We start from the raw sequence: 20524 nt of genomic DNA, 5'->3' as shown, positions 1-20524 counted from the left end.
TCTACGGACCCCCCATTTAATGGCATTTCTATCTCTGGGACCCCAATTTATATTGTAAAATCAATGTTAATTTAACTCAGCGTTACAGACCCATAAGGGTCCATTTGGTTCCAAACTATCATTTAGCTGGGGACACCCTGGAACTCCCTCAAGGACCCCTTAGTGGTCCCCTGGACCCCACTTTAGATATAAAACAAACAGTATGGGATAAAGACTGAACAATGTCCTGAATGTTCAACACTACTGTATGAAATGTTTAGGTATAGGCTGCCGCTATTTAGTAACAGAAATAATGTTTTGTAGTATTGCACACAGTTAATCCTGAGTATTAATTTAACTCAGTGTAAACACTGAAACAATCTTAGTACACAATTTTGTACAAAGTTTTGATGATGGGGAACAGCTGATGACTGAAGACTGTGACTGTATTTGACAGCATTTAATAACAGATCACATTCCAGAGACAACACAGTTGTCTCTGCCAAAGCTACGTGGTCATTTAAATATTTGCATTCAAACAACCTCAATTAATTGAACATACAACACGGAATGACAAAAATATAGATCTGTAGTGTAAGAAATGACTCATAATATATTGTACAGACGGACTGACAAACATTATATAAATATCTGTTGCTGTAACAAGCTGCTAATATTTAAAGCGACAGAACCCAGGCTACATTATTTGTGTAATGGTACACTGAATAACACCACAGCTTTACTGGAAATGCCTGGAACAAAAGGTTTACGTTTGAAGGAGAATGCTGCAGTGGATCAAACAATGGTATACCAATATGCCATAAATACTAAATGACTAAAACTGACAAAACATCTTTGTCATTTGTATTATTTAGCCTTAAGTTCCAAGTTATCCAGTGATGAAGAATATTACACATGGCTCAGATTTACATTCGTTCTGTGATGACAAATTAATCTCAAGTATCAGCTTGTGGGAGCTTATCGGTTCGGATAAGGTCGACTATGCTAGACTACGTTGTAGATGTATGTCATCTCACACCAGTGGCTCGCAAACGTTTCCATGTGAATCAATGTATTTGGCCTATTCTTAAAAAATATATTTTGAATGGCAAGTATAAAAATATGGATTAAGTGGTTTAAATTTAGATGCTACACGTATAATAGCCGCCCCAAGGACCCCTGGGTGGAAGGGCCGGAGCCCACCTTGAGAACCACTGTCTTACACCATCAGAGATTACTTTGACAGCAATGCAACTTGTGGTGCGTTCAGCATGATCGTTAACTTTCATTAAGGAGGTTGTCAAGTGGATGCCACTCTGGCATGTTACTTGAAAATCGAATTGTCAAGATTCAGTTCCACATGTTCTGAATGTCACCTCAGTTGTCAAATCAAATCAAAACCATCTCATAAATAAAAGAATTATAGCAAAAGCTCTCTATGCAAAATTCAAAACATTTGGGTACGGTCTCAATCTGTTCTGACCGCCATCGACTGCCATTATGAAATCAAAAGTTAAACAATAATATAAAACTTGAAACAAATGCAGGAAGGTAATTTCTTAGCCTACTGACACCGTGCACAAGATATATGGCACTGATCGGTCCTGCAGATTGCAAGATTAACCCTATCCCTGGATACGCACACGCGCACACTCACTCTCAGTGACAGCTGATTTCCAGCGAGCAACAATACAATAAAGCACAAATTGGCCTCAAGACAGTTATTATGAAGTCCCCCGTTTGTCTACACATTTGTCTAAACATTTATCTTGGTCCACAATGTTGGATGTCAATGCAGCAAATAGGGATGTCCCGATCTGATTGATTTTGAGACATACCGATCTTTCTATTTTGATATAACACTTATCATCAGCCATATCACACTACAAATATCCTAATGTACGTCACTCTAGTGTAGTCTGTTGTGTTGCCTTTCAATTATTGAAAGGCAAAATGTGACTATACTTTTATTAGAATGACTGTCATTGTGTTTTTTTGTTTTGTGACTAGTCTTTGTTTGATGATCTCTGACTGGGACCAGAAGGAAAACAACTAGCATAAACAAAATCTCATTGCTTATACATCTTTCTTTGAGATTTACATTAGACAATTAAAAATGTGATCTTTTCTCCCCGATTACGATCTTTTGAAAATCATGAGATCGGAGCCGATTTCCTGATCACCCGATCCGATCGGGACAACCCTAGCAGAAAAGTTATTCCTTTAGCTAGGATAATATGATTGACTGATGCATGTGCTACACTATAGGAACCTGGCAGCTGCATTCCTCACACTGTGTGGACTATCAGGATGTTTTAAGCACAAGGCACAATTTCTACAGCGACTTCCTGTGCTACATGGATTTGACGGGACACAGGAGCAAGGAATCTATAAAGGAGGAAGGGCCAGCAAATGTCACTTCACAGCTTTGTGACAATACATTAGAATAAAAGTAAAAGTTTGGATGGCATTTGCAGAATCTAATTCCTATTCCTTGCTATTACCATTTCATTTCCAAGGCAGTGAACCGGCCTCTCAGTCTGCCATAACGCTACATCAAAACCATCTCAAGAATTGATGTAGCTGCTAATGATGCTTACAGACGTCATGAACTACCAACACTTCTAGTTGCAATACGGAGAGTCAGAGGAAAGGCCAAGCTGCAGCCTGCCTGTTCACCACTACACCTGCTTTTCAGTTTGGCTCTCGAGTACGCTCGTATGGCCTTCTTCTTGACACTTCCTTCCTTATAGATTGCTTTGGTGAGGCTGTGTGACACTGACACACGACCCCCGTAGTCACTCCGTTGTCTACCCCTCTTACTCCAGTGACTTGGCAAACTCTGCGTAGTCTATGTAACCGTCGTTGTTTTTGTCATCGTCTCTCAACACATCATCGATTAGGTTGATGAGGTCCTCTTCTTTCATTGGCTGGCTCTCTTCTCCTCTCTCCTGATGGGAGGAAATAAAAAAGGACATCTTTGTTTAACCCTATTTTAGGCATGTCATTAGCTTTCAAAATACTTTCAAACATATATGACACCAGGTCGAAAGTAGCGGATGCACAAAGATGCGTGTATACCTCTCTGTGTACGTGTGTGATGGCGGTGGCCAGCTCCAGCCCATCTAACAGGTTGTTGCCGTCATAATCGTGCATCTTAAAATAGTGCAACTGGAGTTCCTGGTTCGACATGTCTGTCTCTGGTTTGTTTATCACGCCATCTAAATGCTCCATGATGTGGCTTTAGGAAAGACACAGGAAACAGAGACAGAGAAATGGTCACGGGGTGGTCATTTGATAACAATGTCAAGTCCATAGACAGAGGATATAGTCTTATTATTTGGAAAGATAAACAATTTATCAGAAGACAGGATATATTCTTCAAAGTTTACATTTCAAATGCTATGCTTTTCTCAGAACATAACTTATATCTTAACTGGATTTAATTAAATTGTCTCATAATTGACAACAATTACTGCTAGTGGCTTTTCTATATAACCATCAGCAAGACTATATTTAATCGTGGTTGGAATGGTAGGGGGTTGATTTTGATATGGATGACATGAGGCGGCGTGAGGTACCGTGGACGAGCTTCAGAGTTTTTTTGACACTGCCGGGGTGCCTGTAATACAGTGGTTTTCAACCCATTTCATATCAAGGCCCATTATTTATTCTGCATTTGAGCCACGGACCACCATTTGTTGAGATTTAACCTAGACCAAAGACTACGAATATTTTGTTGTCGTTGGATAAGATTTTGTCCACAATTCCATGCTGTATTGATGGTGATACCTGATACCATATGAGAGAACAGGCGTTGATGGAAAAACATTCTCCAATTGTTTAGACTTTAATTTAATGCAGATGTTTAACAATAATTGAACTCTTGAGAGTGTAAAATGAAAACCAAAATGGACCCGAAATGGTACATTTGGTTTTATTTTACACTCTCAAGAGTTAAAGATCTATAAGGGTCCATTTGGTTATCAACTCTGTCATTTAGATTGGGGACCACCTGGAACGCCCTCCTGGACCACTGGTGGTCCCCAGGACCACTGCTGTAATATATTCATCAGGGAGCTTTAATGCTTGTTGCTTGGCCGTGAGTAACTTACTGCCCTTTATGGCGGCATGTAGGGCAGCAACAAAGGCTCTCCGCTTGGGCGTGAGTTCTTCTATTATCAAGGTTATCCCTCCTCACAATAGCAAACACCACAACGTGTGGGAAATGACAGCATATGTGAAAGTGTAATATACACTGTAATATACACATGCAATCTGCAAGGATGTACTGTATTAATTTAACGCATTTCCCAGATCTGCACGGTAACCCAAAACATGTCATGGTGATACGATGGTGCCAGCAAGGTTAAACAAACAGTGTTCAAAGTTCAATGTTCTATGCAAATAGGCCAGTGAGTGCAGGTCATCTGACATCTATTCTACCACAGGGCACAAACAGGATGAGTATCCAGTGGTGTAAAGAGGTATTTGTACTTTACTTGAATATTTCAAATTTCCAATACTTTTACTACTCCACCAAATCTCAGAGGCAAATATTGTTTACCCCGCTACAATTATTTGAAAACGTTAGTTACCAGTTACTTTGTAGATTTGATTTATTATTAAAAACATACATTGGCCACTTCAGCCAAGCCCTATATACAGTATAGTTAGGCTATTTTCAACAGTATTTTGCGTTGAACAAATTAGTTTAGAAACTTAATGTCGTACACTGCATGTCCACTAGCTAAAGAGTGCTGGGTACTTGCACCCGAAAAAAAAACACTAGCAGATCTGCTAGTGTTGTCCAAAAGTGCCCTCTTACAGGGTTTCAGTCCCATGTCCCTGACTCACTCCTTGTCCTGCACCATGTTCCTGTCCAGGCGACCGTGAGCATGGTGGTCCGGTGCAGCAGCATCACCATTATTTGCTCCATGCTCCTCTGGGGTGCCAGCTGGCTCCGTCTGTGAGTGGACACACACTAGATGGGAGAGCAGGAGGAGCACACAAGCCCACTCCTTACAGCTGTAGCTGCCCCGGGAAGTTGGTCTCGTCATTCTGCAAGATAAATTAAAAGAGGCACAGACAGACTTTAGGAATAGATAAGACCGATATAATCCTGTCTGTGTCTCTCAATCTAGAGTTGCAACATCGACCATTGACAGCCCATACATCCAAACAGAAAAGTCCTATCTTGATACTATCTTGTATTAAACAACGTTACACTCACCAACATTGCGGCTGTACAGAAAGCTTGAATTATCCTCTTTCTATCTGCAACGCGTTTGTTTCATAACAATCCACCGTAGACATTATTACGTTATGAGCTACTTTCTGCTAAGATATGCCGTGCAGGTGCAAAAAAGAAAAGAAAAAGAAAGAAAAAACAAAAGTGCTCGTCTGAAGTCACTCAATGGCCCTCGTACCACCCGTTTCGAATTTGCACATAATGCAGGAATCAGCAGCACGATGTGTTAATGAAAATGAGTGCTTCCAAACTCCAACACTCTCCGTACACTACAGCTCCACTAGCCCCTCTCGGAACCCTACATAAAGCTCATGACAATATTTTCGTATGGGAATTCTGGAACGCGGATGGTAAACATGCTCTCTAAGATCGAATCTGCTGCGTTTGACGGCCTTTTTTTGTTTGCGTTATTCTGAATTCGGGAACTTCAAGTACCTATACATTCCGCTGCGAATATCTCCTGTGGCGCGGAAGCCGTTAAGTATTTTTAATCTTTGTTTGACCGATTTGGTCGCTTTATTTCTTCTTGTTTGTTTACCGTTTATTGTACCGCCTCCCGGTGTGCGGTTGGCTTGTGCCGGCTACGTCCCTGCCTCTGATCTGCTCTGTCATAGCTATAGCGCCACTAGCTAGCCAGATAGGCGGTACAATGAGGTGTCAATAAATAAGGAAGGAAGAGAAGAATCAAAGCGACCAAATCGGTCAAACAAAGATTAAAAATACTTAACGGCTTCCACGCCACAGGAGATATTCGCAGCGGCACGTATGGGTACTTATACTTCACAGATTCATAAACCCTCACACAAAAAAATGTCGGCAAAGAGCGCAGCAGGCCATAAACACGTTGTTTATGTTTTATGTATGGCTGCGTACCAGGTGGCAGGATACTGCTGGAACAGGACCCAATGGTCTGTGTCGTCAAAAAGTCAGAAACTTCAGTACCATTGGGTTCTGCTTGGAGGGCTACAGCTCCACCAATGTTGGTGAGTCAATACCAACAGCTTATAATACAATCAGATCTGACTTTTCCGTTTGGATGAATGGGCTGTCAATGGTAGCCGCAATTTGCAACACTAGATTTTTTTTATAATGGGATGAATCTAGAGTTGCAATACCCTCATAGTCATAGTCATAGTCATAGTCTTTACTCTTTATGTATGTATACATACATAAAGAGTAAAGACTATGAAAAAACTGTTCCCCCTCAGCCACATGCAGTGCAACTGCAACATATAAACAATCTTATCCGATCTAATAAGATGCATAAAAAGACCAAAACTAAAACAACATTATAAACAAACACCAAAGCTGAGTTTTAAGGAGCTTTAGTGGTGAAAGATAACCTACATTGGGGGGACCCCAACTACAGGTCATGCGCAGTGATGATAAAAAGTGCAGTACAGTAATCATCAAAAACACAGACAGTGAACAACAACACACAAAGCAGTAGAAACATCAATAAGCTCCTCACTGCTCAATGCTCATCAATATGCTCCTCTCACTTGTGTTTTACCATTTTCGCTATTAAACACAAGTGAGAGGAGCATGTAAATAAGAGGCTTTGCTGGCAACAGCATGAGTCTAATAATCAAGACAATTAAAATACAAGCCACACTGACTGTACACAATAACATGACAACACCAGACCACAAACGATAGTATAACACAAGAATAAAGAGAAAAGTCACCTCTTTTTCGTGTGCGTTGCCTTGCCTGCAGTCAGAGAACTGACTCATCCCACTGCATTTTTTGGCTGCCGCGGTTCGCCGTAGTAGTCACCTTTCAACTGCTGGGACACGACAGCTAATTCTGATTGGTCAACATCATCACGCGCGTCAGCGAATGCCTTGCGCGTTCTTGCAGCCATGGCAACGACAACAGCAGCCGCTGCGGCGCTGAAGCTGTCGCTCTCAGTGTTGCCATGTCGGCTTATTATGAGCGACTTTGGGCGTCTTTATTTGTAAAGTTGCTTGTAATTATTTGTAGTTTGCGGATTGCTGTTTATGGGGGCTTGTTTCTCAATTTAGTTGCTTATTTATAGGCTTGTTTCCAAAACCAGTGATTCTCACACATTTTCATGTCAAGGTCAAGGACCTAGTCCTAGAGATTTGTCCAACTAGCCAGGACCCTACTACATCTAAAAAAATATTATGTGCCAGGAACCCCCATATCAGTTTTCCTGATATCATAAACTGTCAGAAAACTCAGAATACAAGATTTGTTTTATTAATGTTTCAAAGAATATTCAACATTTTTTTCCCATGATTGTTTTGAAAATAGTAGATCTACAAGATGCGTGATCGGTTATTTTCAAATAGCCTAGTAGTAGTAGTAGTCAGATTTTTGTTGTCTTCTTTTCATAGAGCGGCTAGTTGCTTGTTTCTCGCACACAATCTGGCAACAATCTGGCAACACAGGTCACAGTTAAACGTTGTTGTTGAAGCGCGTTTAATTTAATATCGTGCATGACCATGCAGCGGAATGAGCGGATGTCCAGTTTCCAGAGGGAAAATGACGGCCCTAAATCTCTTTTCAAACGACTTGAGGTTTATTTTATGTGTCGTGGTGGTGGTGGTAGTTTAAGCCAAAATTAGAGTCCTATCCCAGTAAAGATCCTTTTAGGAATCTGAGTGAAACCATCCCATCCCTGTTATTTGAACGACACCTTGTTTTTTTAATTTTTTTATCAGAATGTATAAACACCATGACATTTTAAGTGGCGTTCATATTTTTTCTTGTTTTTCTGTGAAATAATTGTATTGTGATTTGTCTTTTCCTTTTGTAGACGTTTCCATTATGTCCAGGTGGAGGCGCCGTGTGCGCGCAATAAGTACAACAAATAAATGTTTTCTTTGAGACAGTGCATAATAACTTCAGTTTGAGCTGAGTTTGACACATAGGCTATAGTTACAATGGGAAGGATATGTGTCGCTTGCTTTCAAATTAACCCCACAGTATTACAGCTCGATAATGCCACTGCAGTCTGCAACACAGCCAGAGGCATGCAGGCACAGGATTTCTGACAAATTGATTTCCCGTTGATATCACCCATGAAATGACTGTATAAGGAAATGGGAGAAAACAAAGCATTTATGACTCTATCCGTCTATGTATCGCTTTATATTCAAAGTTTTTTGTCTTTTGATTCACAACATTTTCTCACATGTTCTTCTCTCTAATCCCAGAAACTGATCCAGTTAAAGGGTTAAAGGAGGAGATTAAGGGCATGTGCACAGCTTTAGGACAAGACATCTTTATGTTTATGACTCCCCCTGCAGAGACCCCTTTAAAAGAGTCTGCATGCAGGTTATTCTATTCATTTGATATAGATACCTTTAACTTCTTTAAAGGGGCATTCCACTCATTTTCAACATTTTACTATGTCATTAATATACCTTAGAGCTGAAGGCCCCCCATTCTGAAAAAATTTTTACATTTACATTTCTAGGAAACACAGAATGGGGGGGACATTTTATTATTATTTCCATACAACAGCTCTAAGGTATATTATTATTAATGACATAGCAAAATGTTGAAAATGAGTGGAATGCCCCTTTAAGACATAGATAAATATGATTCATAGGAGATTCCTGCACACCACTAACCGAAAACATTAAAGGACCACTGTCTTCACCACTTTTAGTTTACAACTTATACCTTCATATATAATTGGTTGGTCTTCACTAATGTTCATGATAAAATGCCACAATTTATTTCTACTTGGTCTGTGTCTCACGGGAGGGCTGTTGTGGGCAGTTCAGAATCCCGTCCACCAGTGACATCATCGATGGAGAATCCAAGCGAATAGAAAGTTTAAAACAGTAACTGCAGGCTTTCTATTCCTAAAATCACGCCCCCTGTTGGTACTCTAAACATAGGGACGGACATAGGGACATTGCTGTTCCTGGAGTGATTACACCACTCAAAAGGTTGCAATGCGATAAAACAAACTAAATAGGCCTATATTTAAAAATCTTGTTTAAAAAATCTGCCTAATGATGTTGTCACGGGTGGACGGGTTTCTGACACAGACTGAGTAGGCTAGGGGGGAAATGGTGGTATTTTATCATGAACATTTTACATTATTGAGGACCAATTAGCCTATAGCCTATGTATTGTAGATAATATAGGTTGAAAAGTCGTGAAGTGGTCCTTTAAGCTCTCACATGCGTTCCAGTTCCACCACAGTATTTACATCGCGATTTAGTTCAACAGTAAATTACAGTGAAATGCACACCCAGGCCATTTAATCGGCACTCAGTTCATAATTTACATTCTAAAAGAAAGTATCAGAGGTGTTTATATTCCCATTGCCCAAAGTTCACCGGTTTTTCAGTTAGAATTATAACCTAAAAAGTAACTTAATTATAGGTGCGTGGTGATGATGTCTGATGCCGTTTTGATTAATGTCCCTACGGTCCTACCACGAAAATGTTAATCCATCTTCATAACTTTGTATGAGCTCCAATGCTCATGCCTGTCCTCCCTGCACTGCAGCCCGTTCTGTGTGAGATTACACATTATTTCTCCTCCCGGTCGGTGTGCGACTGTGTGTGTGTGTGTGTGTGTGTGTGTGTGTGTGTGTGTGTGTGTGTGTGTGTGTGTGTGTGTGTGTGTGTGCGTGCGCGCGCGCGCGCGCGTGTAGTCGGCAGTGTCCGGGGAGTACTACGGTCAGCACCGAGACAGCTGCATCATGGCATCCCGGGTGTCCTTCACCCAGTGCCGCCTGGACGCGGAGATTGAGCGCTACAGAGCCGAGTGCCAGTGGGACAAGATGCCCACCATGGTTGACCAGTTTGTGGCAGCACGATTCCACGAAGATGGTGAGTGATTGATACTAGACAGTCTATGTACTAGACACACGTGCACACACACACACCTGTGGCTGGTTTATAGGACGCCCTGTTGTCGTTTTTGGGAGTTATTAGGTCTCTTATCTAAACTCATAATATCGTAAAAGTTCGACTTTGTGCTCGCAGTTACGGTACCCGATAATTTGATATGCTATACTTCTAGGGGACTCTCTCCTTCTACTCATACAGTATTAGTAGCCTATTTATCGATTGTCTACAGCTGTGTGTTGTCGCTAAACCATGGCGCCAAATCAAATCGTCCTGGACCTCACCTCGGACTGGGGTCCTTGTCCTTTAAATTATTCCACATAGTAGGTAAAGTGCGCAAACATTTAACATGTAAACACGCTTATCATCGTGTAGCTCAACACTGTAAAAGCTGGCAATTCACCTTTTGGTCTCCTCCCCTCACCTTGGTAAAGTAAATATGGGTTGAGCCACTGACACACACACACACACACACACACACACACACACACACACACACACACACACACACACACACACACCACACGACACACACACACACACACACACACACACACACACACACACACACACACACACACACACACACACACACACACACACACACACACACACACACACACACACACACACACACACACACACACACACACATACACACATTCTTGTGTCAACCGTGATGATCCAACACAACAGTGGCCAGTTGGCCACCTGCTTTTATTACAGCCAGCATGACTGTTTCTCCCTAGCTGCAATGGTACTCTTTAATTGATTAGTAAAAGTAGATATATAGGACTACCAGAACAATTTTACAAGAAAAGGCCTGTATTCGAAAACGTACTTGATCATAATTGATCAGTTAGTGTGTACTTTGAACAGTAACTAGTCTAAAGCTGTTAAAACAAAGTTGTAGTGGTGTCAAAAGAACAATATTTGCCCCTGAGGCGTAGAAACAAAACACTCACTCAAGTAGGCTAGAAGTACCTCAAAATTGCATGATTTCCTGTTTTGGGGTATATCGAAGTGTATGGTGTCGTGACTGTCGTCCACAGTTAACAGATTTTTTGTATCGAGTTGTGCTTGAAATGTGCTGTATTTCTGCAAACTAGTTGTTAAATATCTCTGCCAGTGCCTCCATAAAAAAATCACACCCGTGTGAAGTGAGGGGCGATCTTATCATCGTTCCTCATCATGAATTTATTATCAATGGGATTTAGTTTGTGTAGGACAAAGTTTGTGCACATAGACCAAAAAAAAAGAAGAATGTTTTGTTTGTAGTTAAAATGTTATTAGTACATAGTCCTCACTCCTCAACGACTTTATTTTCTTTCACTGTTGAGCCATTTAAAAAAAACAAAGATTTTAAATCATTAAACATCTTGTACTGTGGACAGTTCCAAGGGCTGGAGCTCGCCTTGCCTTTCCCCCCCCTTCTGGCCTTGCTTGTGCTGATAAAACTGACAGATAAGTATGTCATTGTACCAGTGTCGTAAACATTGTGTGTCACAGCTAGGCTTCACGTCAGAACACATACAAAGTCAGGGGTGAGGAATAAACAGGAAAGCTTTAATCCACAGTGTGTACGACGTGTTTGTGTCACACAATCAGAGAACATTCACTGCTCGCCACTGATTTGGATCCTGGCCATATCAAAATACACTGCCGTGATGCTAATAGGGTGCATTTCGCATCCCAAAACGCAGAATGATAATATGGAGTTATATGGACCCATCCGTGGACCTTTCTGGGGGTCCCATGGACGGACTACTGTACTCAGAACTGTACTGTAACGTGGTGCTATTTCATTTACTTTGCACTGTTGTTTGCATAACTCTTTAGAAGATTTTAGAATTGTTTTTATTTCTAGTTTCAGATATATTTTATACATGAATATAACCATTTTATAAACATACTAGATGAAATGGGAGTTAAATGCTGCAATTTGTAAAAAATGACAACATTTGACTTCTATATGTCGTTGAAGCGGGACTCATAACATTTAAAAGACCACCCTTGGGTCCCGGGACCCATTACAGTGAAAACTAATTTACATCACTGCTATAGGCTATTAGGCTGCTCCTTCCTGTAAGTCAGGGCGCTAGCCCCTCCAATGCATGGCTTTTGAAGATTACGTCATATGGCAACCAAGTCTATGGACTTTTAATGTTTTGGGCTGCAGTTACACAAACATGGCCGATATAAGTGGGCGCCCCTCACTGTACTAGTTTGACTAGTTACTTGCGCAAGCAGAGCGCGCAAGTAATGTTTTCGCCCGGTCTCCTTCGTCGTGACAGCTGTTCCGCCATTCGATGCTTACGCAGAAAAACATCAAATCTGTGCCTGTGTTGCTGGACCAAATTACCACAAATGACCATATCTCTTACGTCATCATTTAGAGCTAGTCATACGTATACTATATACATAATCAGTAAAAAATAAAATAGCAAATTGTGCCTGATCTGCTGGGACCAGAGTACGTGGTGTGTATGTGTATGACTAGCTCTTAATGATGACGTAAGAAATATGGTCATTTGTGGTCATTTGGTCCAGCAACACAGGCACAGATTTGATGTTTTTCTGCGTAAGCATCAAATGGCGGAACAGCTGTCACGGTTTTTGGCGCAAAGTAACCACAGTATACCGCTAATCAACTTACAACTACACACTTTATACAGTATAGAGTATAGAGTATATATGTATACGTATATAGTATATATATATACTATATATATACTATATATATTTCTTACGTCATCATTTAGAGCTAGTCATACGTATACTATATACATAATCAGTAAAAATAAAATAGCAAATTGTGCCTGATCTGCTGGGACCAGAGTACGTGATGTGTATGTGTATCATTTCAAACGTTCCTTCACAGAGATACTGAGATTTTACAGTTTACAGCGGTCGAAAGGACTTGCACGCTCTGCTTGCGCACTAGTTGGCCATTTATGGCCTACTAGTGTGCAACAAGCAAGTATGCACTCGACAGAGTGCAGTTCTAGTTTTGACTAGTTTGCTCACAACAAGGTAAGAAAACAAACCCTCTTTCTGAGGTCCACACATGCTGCAGCAAATATATTTATTGACACTGCTTAACCATTTTGACCAGCATTGAAAGCTTGACCAGGATCCTTACCTAGTAACCGTCGCTAACGTGGTATTGGCCAAGAACGGGCTTGGATTATATATCAAGCTTATTCGGCTACATTGAAAATGAGGGCCTGACCCTCAACTGTACTTTATGACTTTTCGTCATATACCTTCTTCATGGACCTTCCATTCACCCATTCACAAACACATTCACACAGAGGCTCAGTGTCTTCGTGTCAGTTTAACTCGTAACGTTTTCATTCCCTCCCTACAGATGACTACGGGACTCTGCTATTGGCCGAGGCCTTGTTGGAGGAGTGCCTGCAGGAAAATATGGACCTATTACGGAGCTCCACACCTCTGATGGACAAGACCCAGCCCAAACTGTCCAGTGCCAAATCTCATCTCAACACCATCCTCAGCCGAGGGCGGCTAACGGTCAGTCCCGCGCAGTATCTTGGCCTGCTTCTTTTCCACAATTAATCTCTCCCACTTTATTTGCCCGTTTTATTCTATTTAGTGAATAGTGTAATGCATGTATGATACTAAGAATACAATTGTATAATATTCTCGACTTTTTCCCCTTTGTCCAAATAACTGGACTTATAAAAATGTGCTCAGCTGCCAAAAGAAAAGGAGAAAAGGTGCGCTCAGTAGATCTTTCTGTCTGGGGGCTGTTGCAGTGTCATGTCTTGGGGGTTCCTTGGTTAATGTCACAGCTCAGTAGATCTTTCTGTCTGTCTGGGGGCGTTGCAGTGTCATGTTTTGGGGGTTCCTTGGACCATACTGTAGGTTAATGTCACAGCTTTGCGGCTTTGGAACATCAGGATGAGTTCGAGGTCGCTTGGTTGGCTGGCGGCCGATACTATAGACTTTTGTCAAACTATCATCAAAATTCATAATTTATAGCCCAGGCTCGAAAAAGCAAGCCTACTGCAAATATGTGGATATGGCGTTTCACTTAACCTTAATAATAGAGAAAATACATCATAAATAAATACTGAAACCAGATATAATCATTAAGGAAAGGTTATGCATGCATGTGTACTATGTCAACTCTAAATTTCCATTTTCCAGCCATTCAGATACAAAGAAAAAATAATAATTTGGTAAGGAAAGAGGCAGAGGAAGAAATGGTGAACTCATTTGGGGCAGTGCGGATGTGGCTGCAGGGCATATCATTTCAATCAACACATTCAAACTGAGGAGGCAAGGCAGCCATGGCCTTCATCTAGGGGTGTGCTGAAATATCAATATTGCGATATATATCGATACTTCCTTCCGCGATAAATAATCAATATGCTGCCGGCAAATATCGATACAATCCGGGAGGAAAAAACAAACAGGTCGCGGAGCGTCCGCAACGGGGAAAAGAGTTAGATCACTGCAGTGTTGCACTGTTCAGCTGCTTTGATATTATAGGAAATAGCCTACCATGTCATTTATTTTTATTTTATTATTTGCATCTTAATTTATCATTAGCTTAACTGTAGGCCTAGATACAGATATTTGGATGTGCAAATAGGCTGGACCACAGTACTATTGTAGTATATATATATATATATATATATATATATATATATATATATCTCAGTTGAAGCTAGCCTGCCCTAGGCGGCCTATTGTGACCAGATTTGACTGAGGGACTGCCATTGGATTTTATTTCTTTTCCATGTCATATGAAAGCAGGGAATCAGGGACTTGGATTAAATAGGCTACATGAGCCCATCACATTTTACTGGGTTCTGACACAAAATGTGATTTATTCATTATGATCAGTTTGAAAAGTAGAAATATAGGCCTCCTTATAGCTTCCTATATTTTATGCTAAATATATTTTTGACATGCATAGATTATAAACTACAATGCAAGTTTAAAAGTTGGCATTTACTTCTTCCTTTGAAAGGGACCACGTACAACATTAAACATTTTATGTGCCAAATATAGCTTCAGCTAATTTGCATTGGCAGGTTACAGTTGAAGAATGGAAGGAAGAAATAGCCAGCACACAAGAAATGTCCTTTTTACATGTTTTATTTACCTCTGACTGACATAAATATGTGAAAAGGAAATGTCTTGTGTGCTGGCTATTTCTTCATTCCCATTGTACTATTGATTCATCACATTTCATATATTTTTTGGCTAATAGCCTTACAAGAGTATAGGCAGACGTGTGTGTGTGTGTGTGTGTGTGTGTGTGTGTGTGTGTGTGTGTGTGCGTGCGTGCGTGCGTGCGTGCGTGCGTGCGTGCGTGCGTGCGTGCGTGCGTGCGCATTTTTTCCAGCTTCATCTTTTCACCAGTTTAAAATGTTTCCATCCACTGACCGCCGCTGAACAAATGATGATTCGGTACCTGCTAGAGCAGATAAATCAAGTCTTGGCCCTGTGTGTGTGTGTGTGTGTGTGTGTGTGTGTGTGTGTGTGTGTGTGTGTGTGTTCCTCTGCCTTTAGCCCAGGTACGTGAATGAGGCTCTACTACTGATGGCCAAGCTCCACTATGTCCAGGGCCGGTACAGAGATGCCCAGGGTATGTGTGCCAGGGTGGGCATCGACGAGTTCACGCAGGACGACCAGCCCGTCTACCATCTGCGTCTGCTGGCCGAGGCTTTCGTTATTAAAGGTATAGGCTTCTGAGAGATGTAGCAGTGGTGGAAAAAAGTGCTCAATTGTTTTTCTTAAGTAAAAGTACCAATGCTGCAATTTACAACTACTCCGTTACAAGTAAAAGTATGGAATTGAAAATGTACTTGAGAAAAAGTACAAAAGTATCGGCATCAAAATGTACTTAACTGAAGTTTTCAAATACTTACGTAGTGAAGTAAAAGTACAAAATTTGGCTCTGAGATGTAGTGGAGTAGAATTAAAAGTACTGGAAATTGGAAATACTCAAGTAAAGTACAAATACCTCAAAATTTTACTTAAATACAGTACTTAAGTCAAACTACTTAGTTACCTTCCACCACTGCAATGTAGCCAGCATATAGAATTGATTCTTGGTATGATTAATATAATGGCTGCAGTATCGTTGCTGTCTGGAGGAAACCTCATAACTCAATTTTTTACGTTTTCTTTTGGGGCATAAATCAGTGCTATTGAACACCCTTTGCGCCTGTGTGTTGTTTCGAAAATATTGAACCAATGGAAAGTACCCTCAAAATGTCTGCTAAAGCAACTAACTCCACCACCTCTCCCCCTCTCATGGAAGTAATTGACAATATATAAAGTTACAACACCAACTTTGATGAGGCTGTATTGCTTTGTTAAAAATATAAGGTTTTCTTAATTTCCTGAAAAATGTACAGTTCCATTTCCTGAAAAATGAACATTTTGGAGTCTTATTGTCTTTGGGACAATGGTAAACAAAGTTTAAATCTGACACACACAGACATGTTTTTCTTACCCATAAAAGCCTCGTATTGTTTGGCCCAAGAAGTCAGAGATCGCAGAGATAGCACAAGAGCTTGGCACACCACAGGAAAGTTTGAACAGCTTGCTGCATGAATTTTCTCCTCAGCAGCAGGAGTTATTACAACCCCTAAAATGATAATGGCCTTGCCTTGTACAGGTTCAGTATAGTCATAAATGGAAGGGAGCTTGTTGAAATGCCATTGGGAGAACGTAATGTATCCGGAAAATAATAGGATCTTCAGTTGGCAGATTGTTATCTCAGAAAAGAACAGAAGGTGCACAGTAAAATCCTCAATGTTGATTAAACTCTGAGATTTACTCTGAGTAAACATTGTACCATTTTGGTGCATTTTTACTACTCTACTCACTGTAACACAGGATTTCACTTTGTACAGTATGAACTGCTGTATATGGTGGAGCCTAGGATCCTTCTTACTAAACTGCAATATTCACTCAGTATCAGTGGAGCCTTATCCTCAGCGCAGTGAATCAGTGAATGACGCAGACTATTTCTAATTGCGTCCACTAATGTGGAAGGGGGAAAAATTAGTGAATTGGATTTGGCCTGGTTGACAATGCCTCCCTTTGTGTCTTTTTGCCCTGTTGGCTCCGTCTGCTTTGAGCTTTCTCCAAGGTGATGATGATGCACATCCCCACCCCATACCTACAATGGGATCGTGTTCATAATTTAGTCCGATTAACATGATCAAGCCATCCGCTCATAGAATCACTGAGTTCTTTTGTGTTCTGCTAGTAGTCTCCCATGAAGATACTATTTGAAAGACCTGACGACTGCCAGTCATGAGGCTTATTCATCAGTGAATAATTCTAAATAAAGTGCATTTTCCGATTACTCATTGTCACACACATTATGCTGTACATCAGTGCAGACTACGGCAACAATAAATGGAATTCCCCTACCAAGATATTTTAAGACTAATAACTTAGCAGGCCCGTCTAAGTTTGAATGGACAGGTTGGCCTCTAGTTTTCGCCGGCTGCCAGGCACGGCAGCACTAATAACTTTGGGGCAGGCCCGAGTTTGAAGTTTGAATGGACAGGTATACAGTCAAAACGGAGACATCGAAAAGGAAGGATGGATGGGGAAGGATCAACATATGGAATCTCATTACAGGTTCTTCTGACTTATATCCAGATATGGAGATCTAGGGGTTTGAGGTCAGATGTAGAGTTGCTGGCCAACATTGATGACATCATGGGATCTCCATTAGATGCGACAGCAGGTCACATTTACTATGACATCAAGGTCTCCACATCTCCATCCCTGATGATGTCACATGATGTCACGAGACCTTGGCACCATATGCACGATTCCATAGTTAACTAGTCTGCAGCCTTGATTGATTGATTGATTATTTATTAGACATTAAAAATGCAAACAGTACATGGTACAGTCAATGACAATAGTCGAGATATCTCAAAAACATGATAACTATGTACAGGTGGAAGTACAAATGAATCAAAATACAAATAAATCAATCGGAGGGGGGTATAAAGAGGTTGGGCAATCACCTTCTCTCCTTTTGACCCGCTGACATTGATAGGGGAATTTTCAGACCGGTTTTAAAGGAAGACTTTGCTTGTTTTGAGGGAAGGGGACAGGGCATTCCTGAGTGGCAGTGCTGTGGAAAGTGAATTTACCCATATTAGTTCTAAATGTGGGTGGCACCAGATCATTATTTATGCTTCCTCTACTGTTGTGGCTGTGAGAGTTGCTCACCTTTGTGAGGTAATCAGTTAAATAAATGGGCACTGAGGGCAGAGCTGCATTTACAATTTTGAATGTCAGCCCCATTTTCAACTGCTTGACTCTGTCTTCTACCGGGAGCCATCCTATGCCATCAAAATGCGTTGCATAAAGGTGGGTCATGGGCCCTAAGCATAGAAGGAGTCGGATTAGGTTGTGGGAGGTTTGAAGCTTATAGTTTTTTGTGACATTGAGATATTAGAGAACTAGGAGGTACAGGCGTAGTCAAATAATGGCTGAATAAGAACTCCAGCTAATGTCCTGAGAGATCTCTTGTTAACAAAGGAGGAGATTCTCCCCAGGAATCTTGTCCTTATTATTCTGTTTAAATTATTCTGTTTTACCAAGATGAGAGTTTGCATCAGCCCTGATGAAGACTGTATAGGTCGAAACATGTCGGTTCAATAACGTTTTCCTTCTTTTAACATTAAGTGTGCCCGGATCTCCGCTTTGTTCTATATCGATGTGTTATCCCGATTGATCCCAGGAGCACCTTTTTACTATTTTTAAATTTTTATACCTGCACACCTCCTGAGCACCTTGGTTGCTTCCTTGCCTATGCAATGAGAGTTTGTTATATTATCAGTAAGGGAAGTTCGAATTTTGGTGAGTTCTGAACTGACCTCAACCTTTGGTCGCCATAAATTATGTTTGCCGAAAATAGCCCAAACTCACAATGCAACACATTACATCGCATTGTGAGCTATTTTGCCAAATGCTTGAACCAGGAAAACGGAATTTACATGGAAAACACACGTGAGAATAGGAACATCCACAGGGAATCAACATAATAATAATATAATAATTGGACATTAAAAAAGTTTGGATAATAATTGGAGACAGCCTCTAGCCCTGATGTCACATAGTTTCCTTCCACTGTTTTCCACGTACTGTATACAGTAGAGTATATTGTTGTGGGAATGTAGTCAGATATGAATATTTGGACAATGATGATATCTCGTCTGTTGGCAGCTGTCTGCTTATTTGATTACGCCTGGCGTCTGGCTTCGAGGCGCTAGCTAGCCTCCCCGCTGTGCTTCCTGCAATCCTGGAGGTTCCTTGCCGCAACCCGCCATTTATTTGGAGCAATAAGTCCGCTAACTGACATCAGGCCGGGCCATCTGGACCGAGATGGGCTGGCTCGTCTGTATTCCCTCAGCGTGGTCGTGATCAGCAAGACGTCACTGTCTGTCGGGTGGAAACCGGGGCCGTGCAGACTGCAGAGAGTCTTATAGAGAGGCAGGGGCTGAAATCTCGTAAGAGGGCACTTTTGAACAAAAAATGCGAAAATAGCAGATCTACAATGCGTCGCATGGCGTATGGCATGGAAAGGAGTGGCATTTGCATTTCTTCCACTATAGTAAATGCTGCATTCGTTGTCTGGAGAGGGCATTTGTTTTACAGACGGGTAAAAGGGTTGGGGATGAAAAGCCCCCTTTGATGTCTATGTGTGCATGTCCCTGATGGAAACCGTCCAAAAGCATTACTTTTCAGGAAATGGAAACCCATGTTCCAACAAATCCAATTTAGTTATTTAGTCACAACCACATATAGACCATCTTCAAGGTGGTACTGCTTAATTTGAGCCGTTTCGACCGAAAACCAACGATAATTCCCAGTAGGTTACATATTACGCCGATCTTATCTAGCCGATCGGACCTACTGCATGTAGTCTGGAGCCTACTGGCTGCGATTGGCGTTGATGACACGTTAAACGATCTTATCGGTCTAGTCAGGTCTACTGGACATGCTGGGAGCCTACTGAAAATGACATGCCTCCTCATACCCTCCACTAACTTAACCGCAAGCATGTCGCATCGCAGTCCTAATATTAACGCATGTTCGCCAACCTTAATCCTGTCGGGTTTTTGATTTATTTGCAAGAAAACAAAGAATGACCAACTTGTTTCGACCTACAAGGTCTTCGTCAGGGTCTATCTGTAACCCTGTGTATCACCAAAGAGCACCCATCTTATAAGAGCCACGGACTGATTCCTGCAGCGCTTCCATTTCTCTATTTTAAAAGCTTTTTAAGCACATACTTTGCATTATACTGTGTATACTTTTGCTGTAGTGTGATGAAGTAGGGCATTTGTGATAGAAACAAAGTGTTGAAATATGGAGAGATACAATGTTTTTCTGTCCCAACAGCAATGAAGCGCAATATAGCACCACTGGTAGA

At 41.1% G+C, this 20524-nt stretch overlaps 2 protein-coding genes across 2 annotated transcripts in view; one reads left to right on the top strand and one right to left on the bottom strand.

Annotated features, from left to right (window-relative positions):
- Window positions 1-422: 422 nt before the first annotated feature.
- Window positions 423-7028, bottom strand: mcfd2 (multiple coagulation factor deficiency 2, ER cargo receptor complex subunit). The gene is made up of 4 exons (XM_083775359.1): window positions 6919-7028; window positions 4837-5040; window positions 3061-3220; window positions 423-2930 (listed from the first exon to the last, which is right to left on the bottom strand). Exons 2-4 carry the CDS (start codon window positions 5037-5039, stop codon window positions 2799-2801), a joined length of 495 nt encoding a protein of 164 aa, XP_083631485.1. The 5' UTR covers window position 5040; window positions 6919-7028; the 3' UTR covers window positions 423-2798.
- A 2889-nt stretch (window positions 7029-9917) lies between these two features.
- Window positions 9918-20524, top strand: part of ttc7a (tetratricopeptide repeat domain 7A) — a gene marked incomplete at its 3' end in the record, with an annotated part of 92464 nt that continues 81857 nt past the window's right edge. Inside the window, exons 1-3 of the mRNA XM_083775338.1 lie at window positions 9918-10053; window positions 13442-13605; window positions 15619-15787. Coding sequence (XP_083631464.1) covers window positions 9924-10053; window positions 13442-13605; window positions 15619-15787 — 463 coding nt within the window. The 5' untranslated portion in view covers window positions 9918-9923. The remainder of the gene's footprint in view (window positions 10054-13441; window positions 13606-15618; window positions 15788-20524) is intronic.

The sequence above is a fragment of the Protomyctophum parallelum genome (assembly GCF_964188405.1).
Source record: "Protomyctophum parallelum genome assembly, chromosome: 10".
In the NCBI taxonomy this organism is placed as follows: Eukaryota; Metazoa; Chordata; class Actinopteri; order Myctophiformes; family Myctophidae; genus Protomyctophum; species Protomyctophum parallelum.
This window is presented reverse-complemented; position numbering and strand designations above follow the sequence as displayed.

Coding starts and splice junctions, on each gene's coding strand:
- mcfd2 (XM_083775359.1), bottom strand. CDS start 5,039: ATGACGAGACCAACTTCCCGGGGCAGCTACAGCTGTAAGGAGTGGGCT. Junction 3,221..4,836: donor AACATGGTGCAGGACAAGGA/GTGAGTCAGGGA, acceptor TCTTTCCTAAAG/CCACATCATGGAGCATTTAG. Junction 2,931..3,060: donor TCACACACGTACACAGAGAG/GTATACACGCAT, acceptor TCCTCCCATCAG/GAGAGAGGAGAAGAGAGCCA.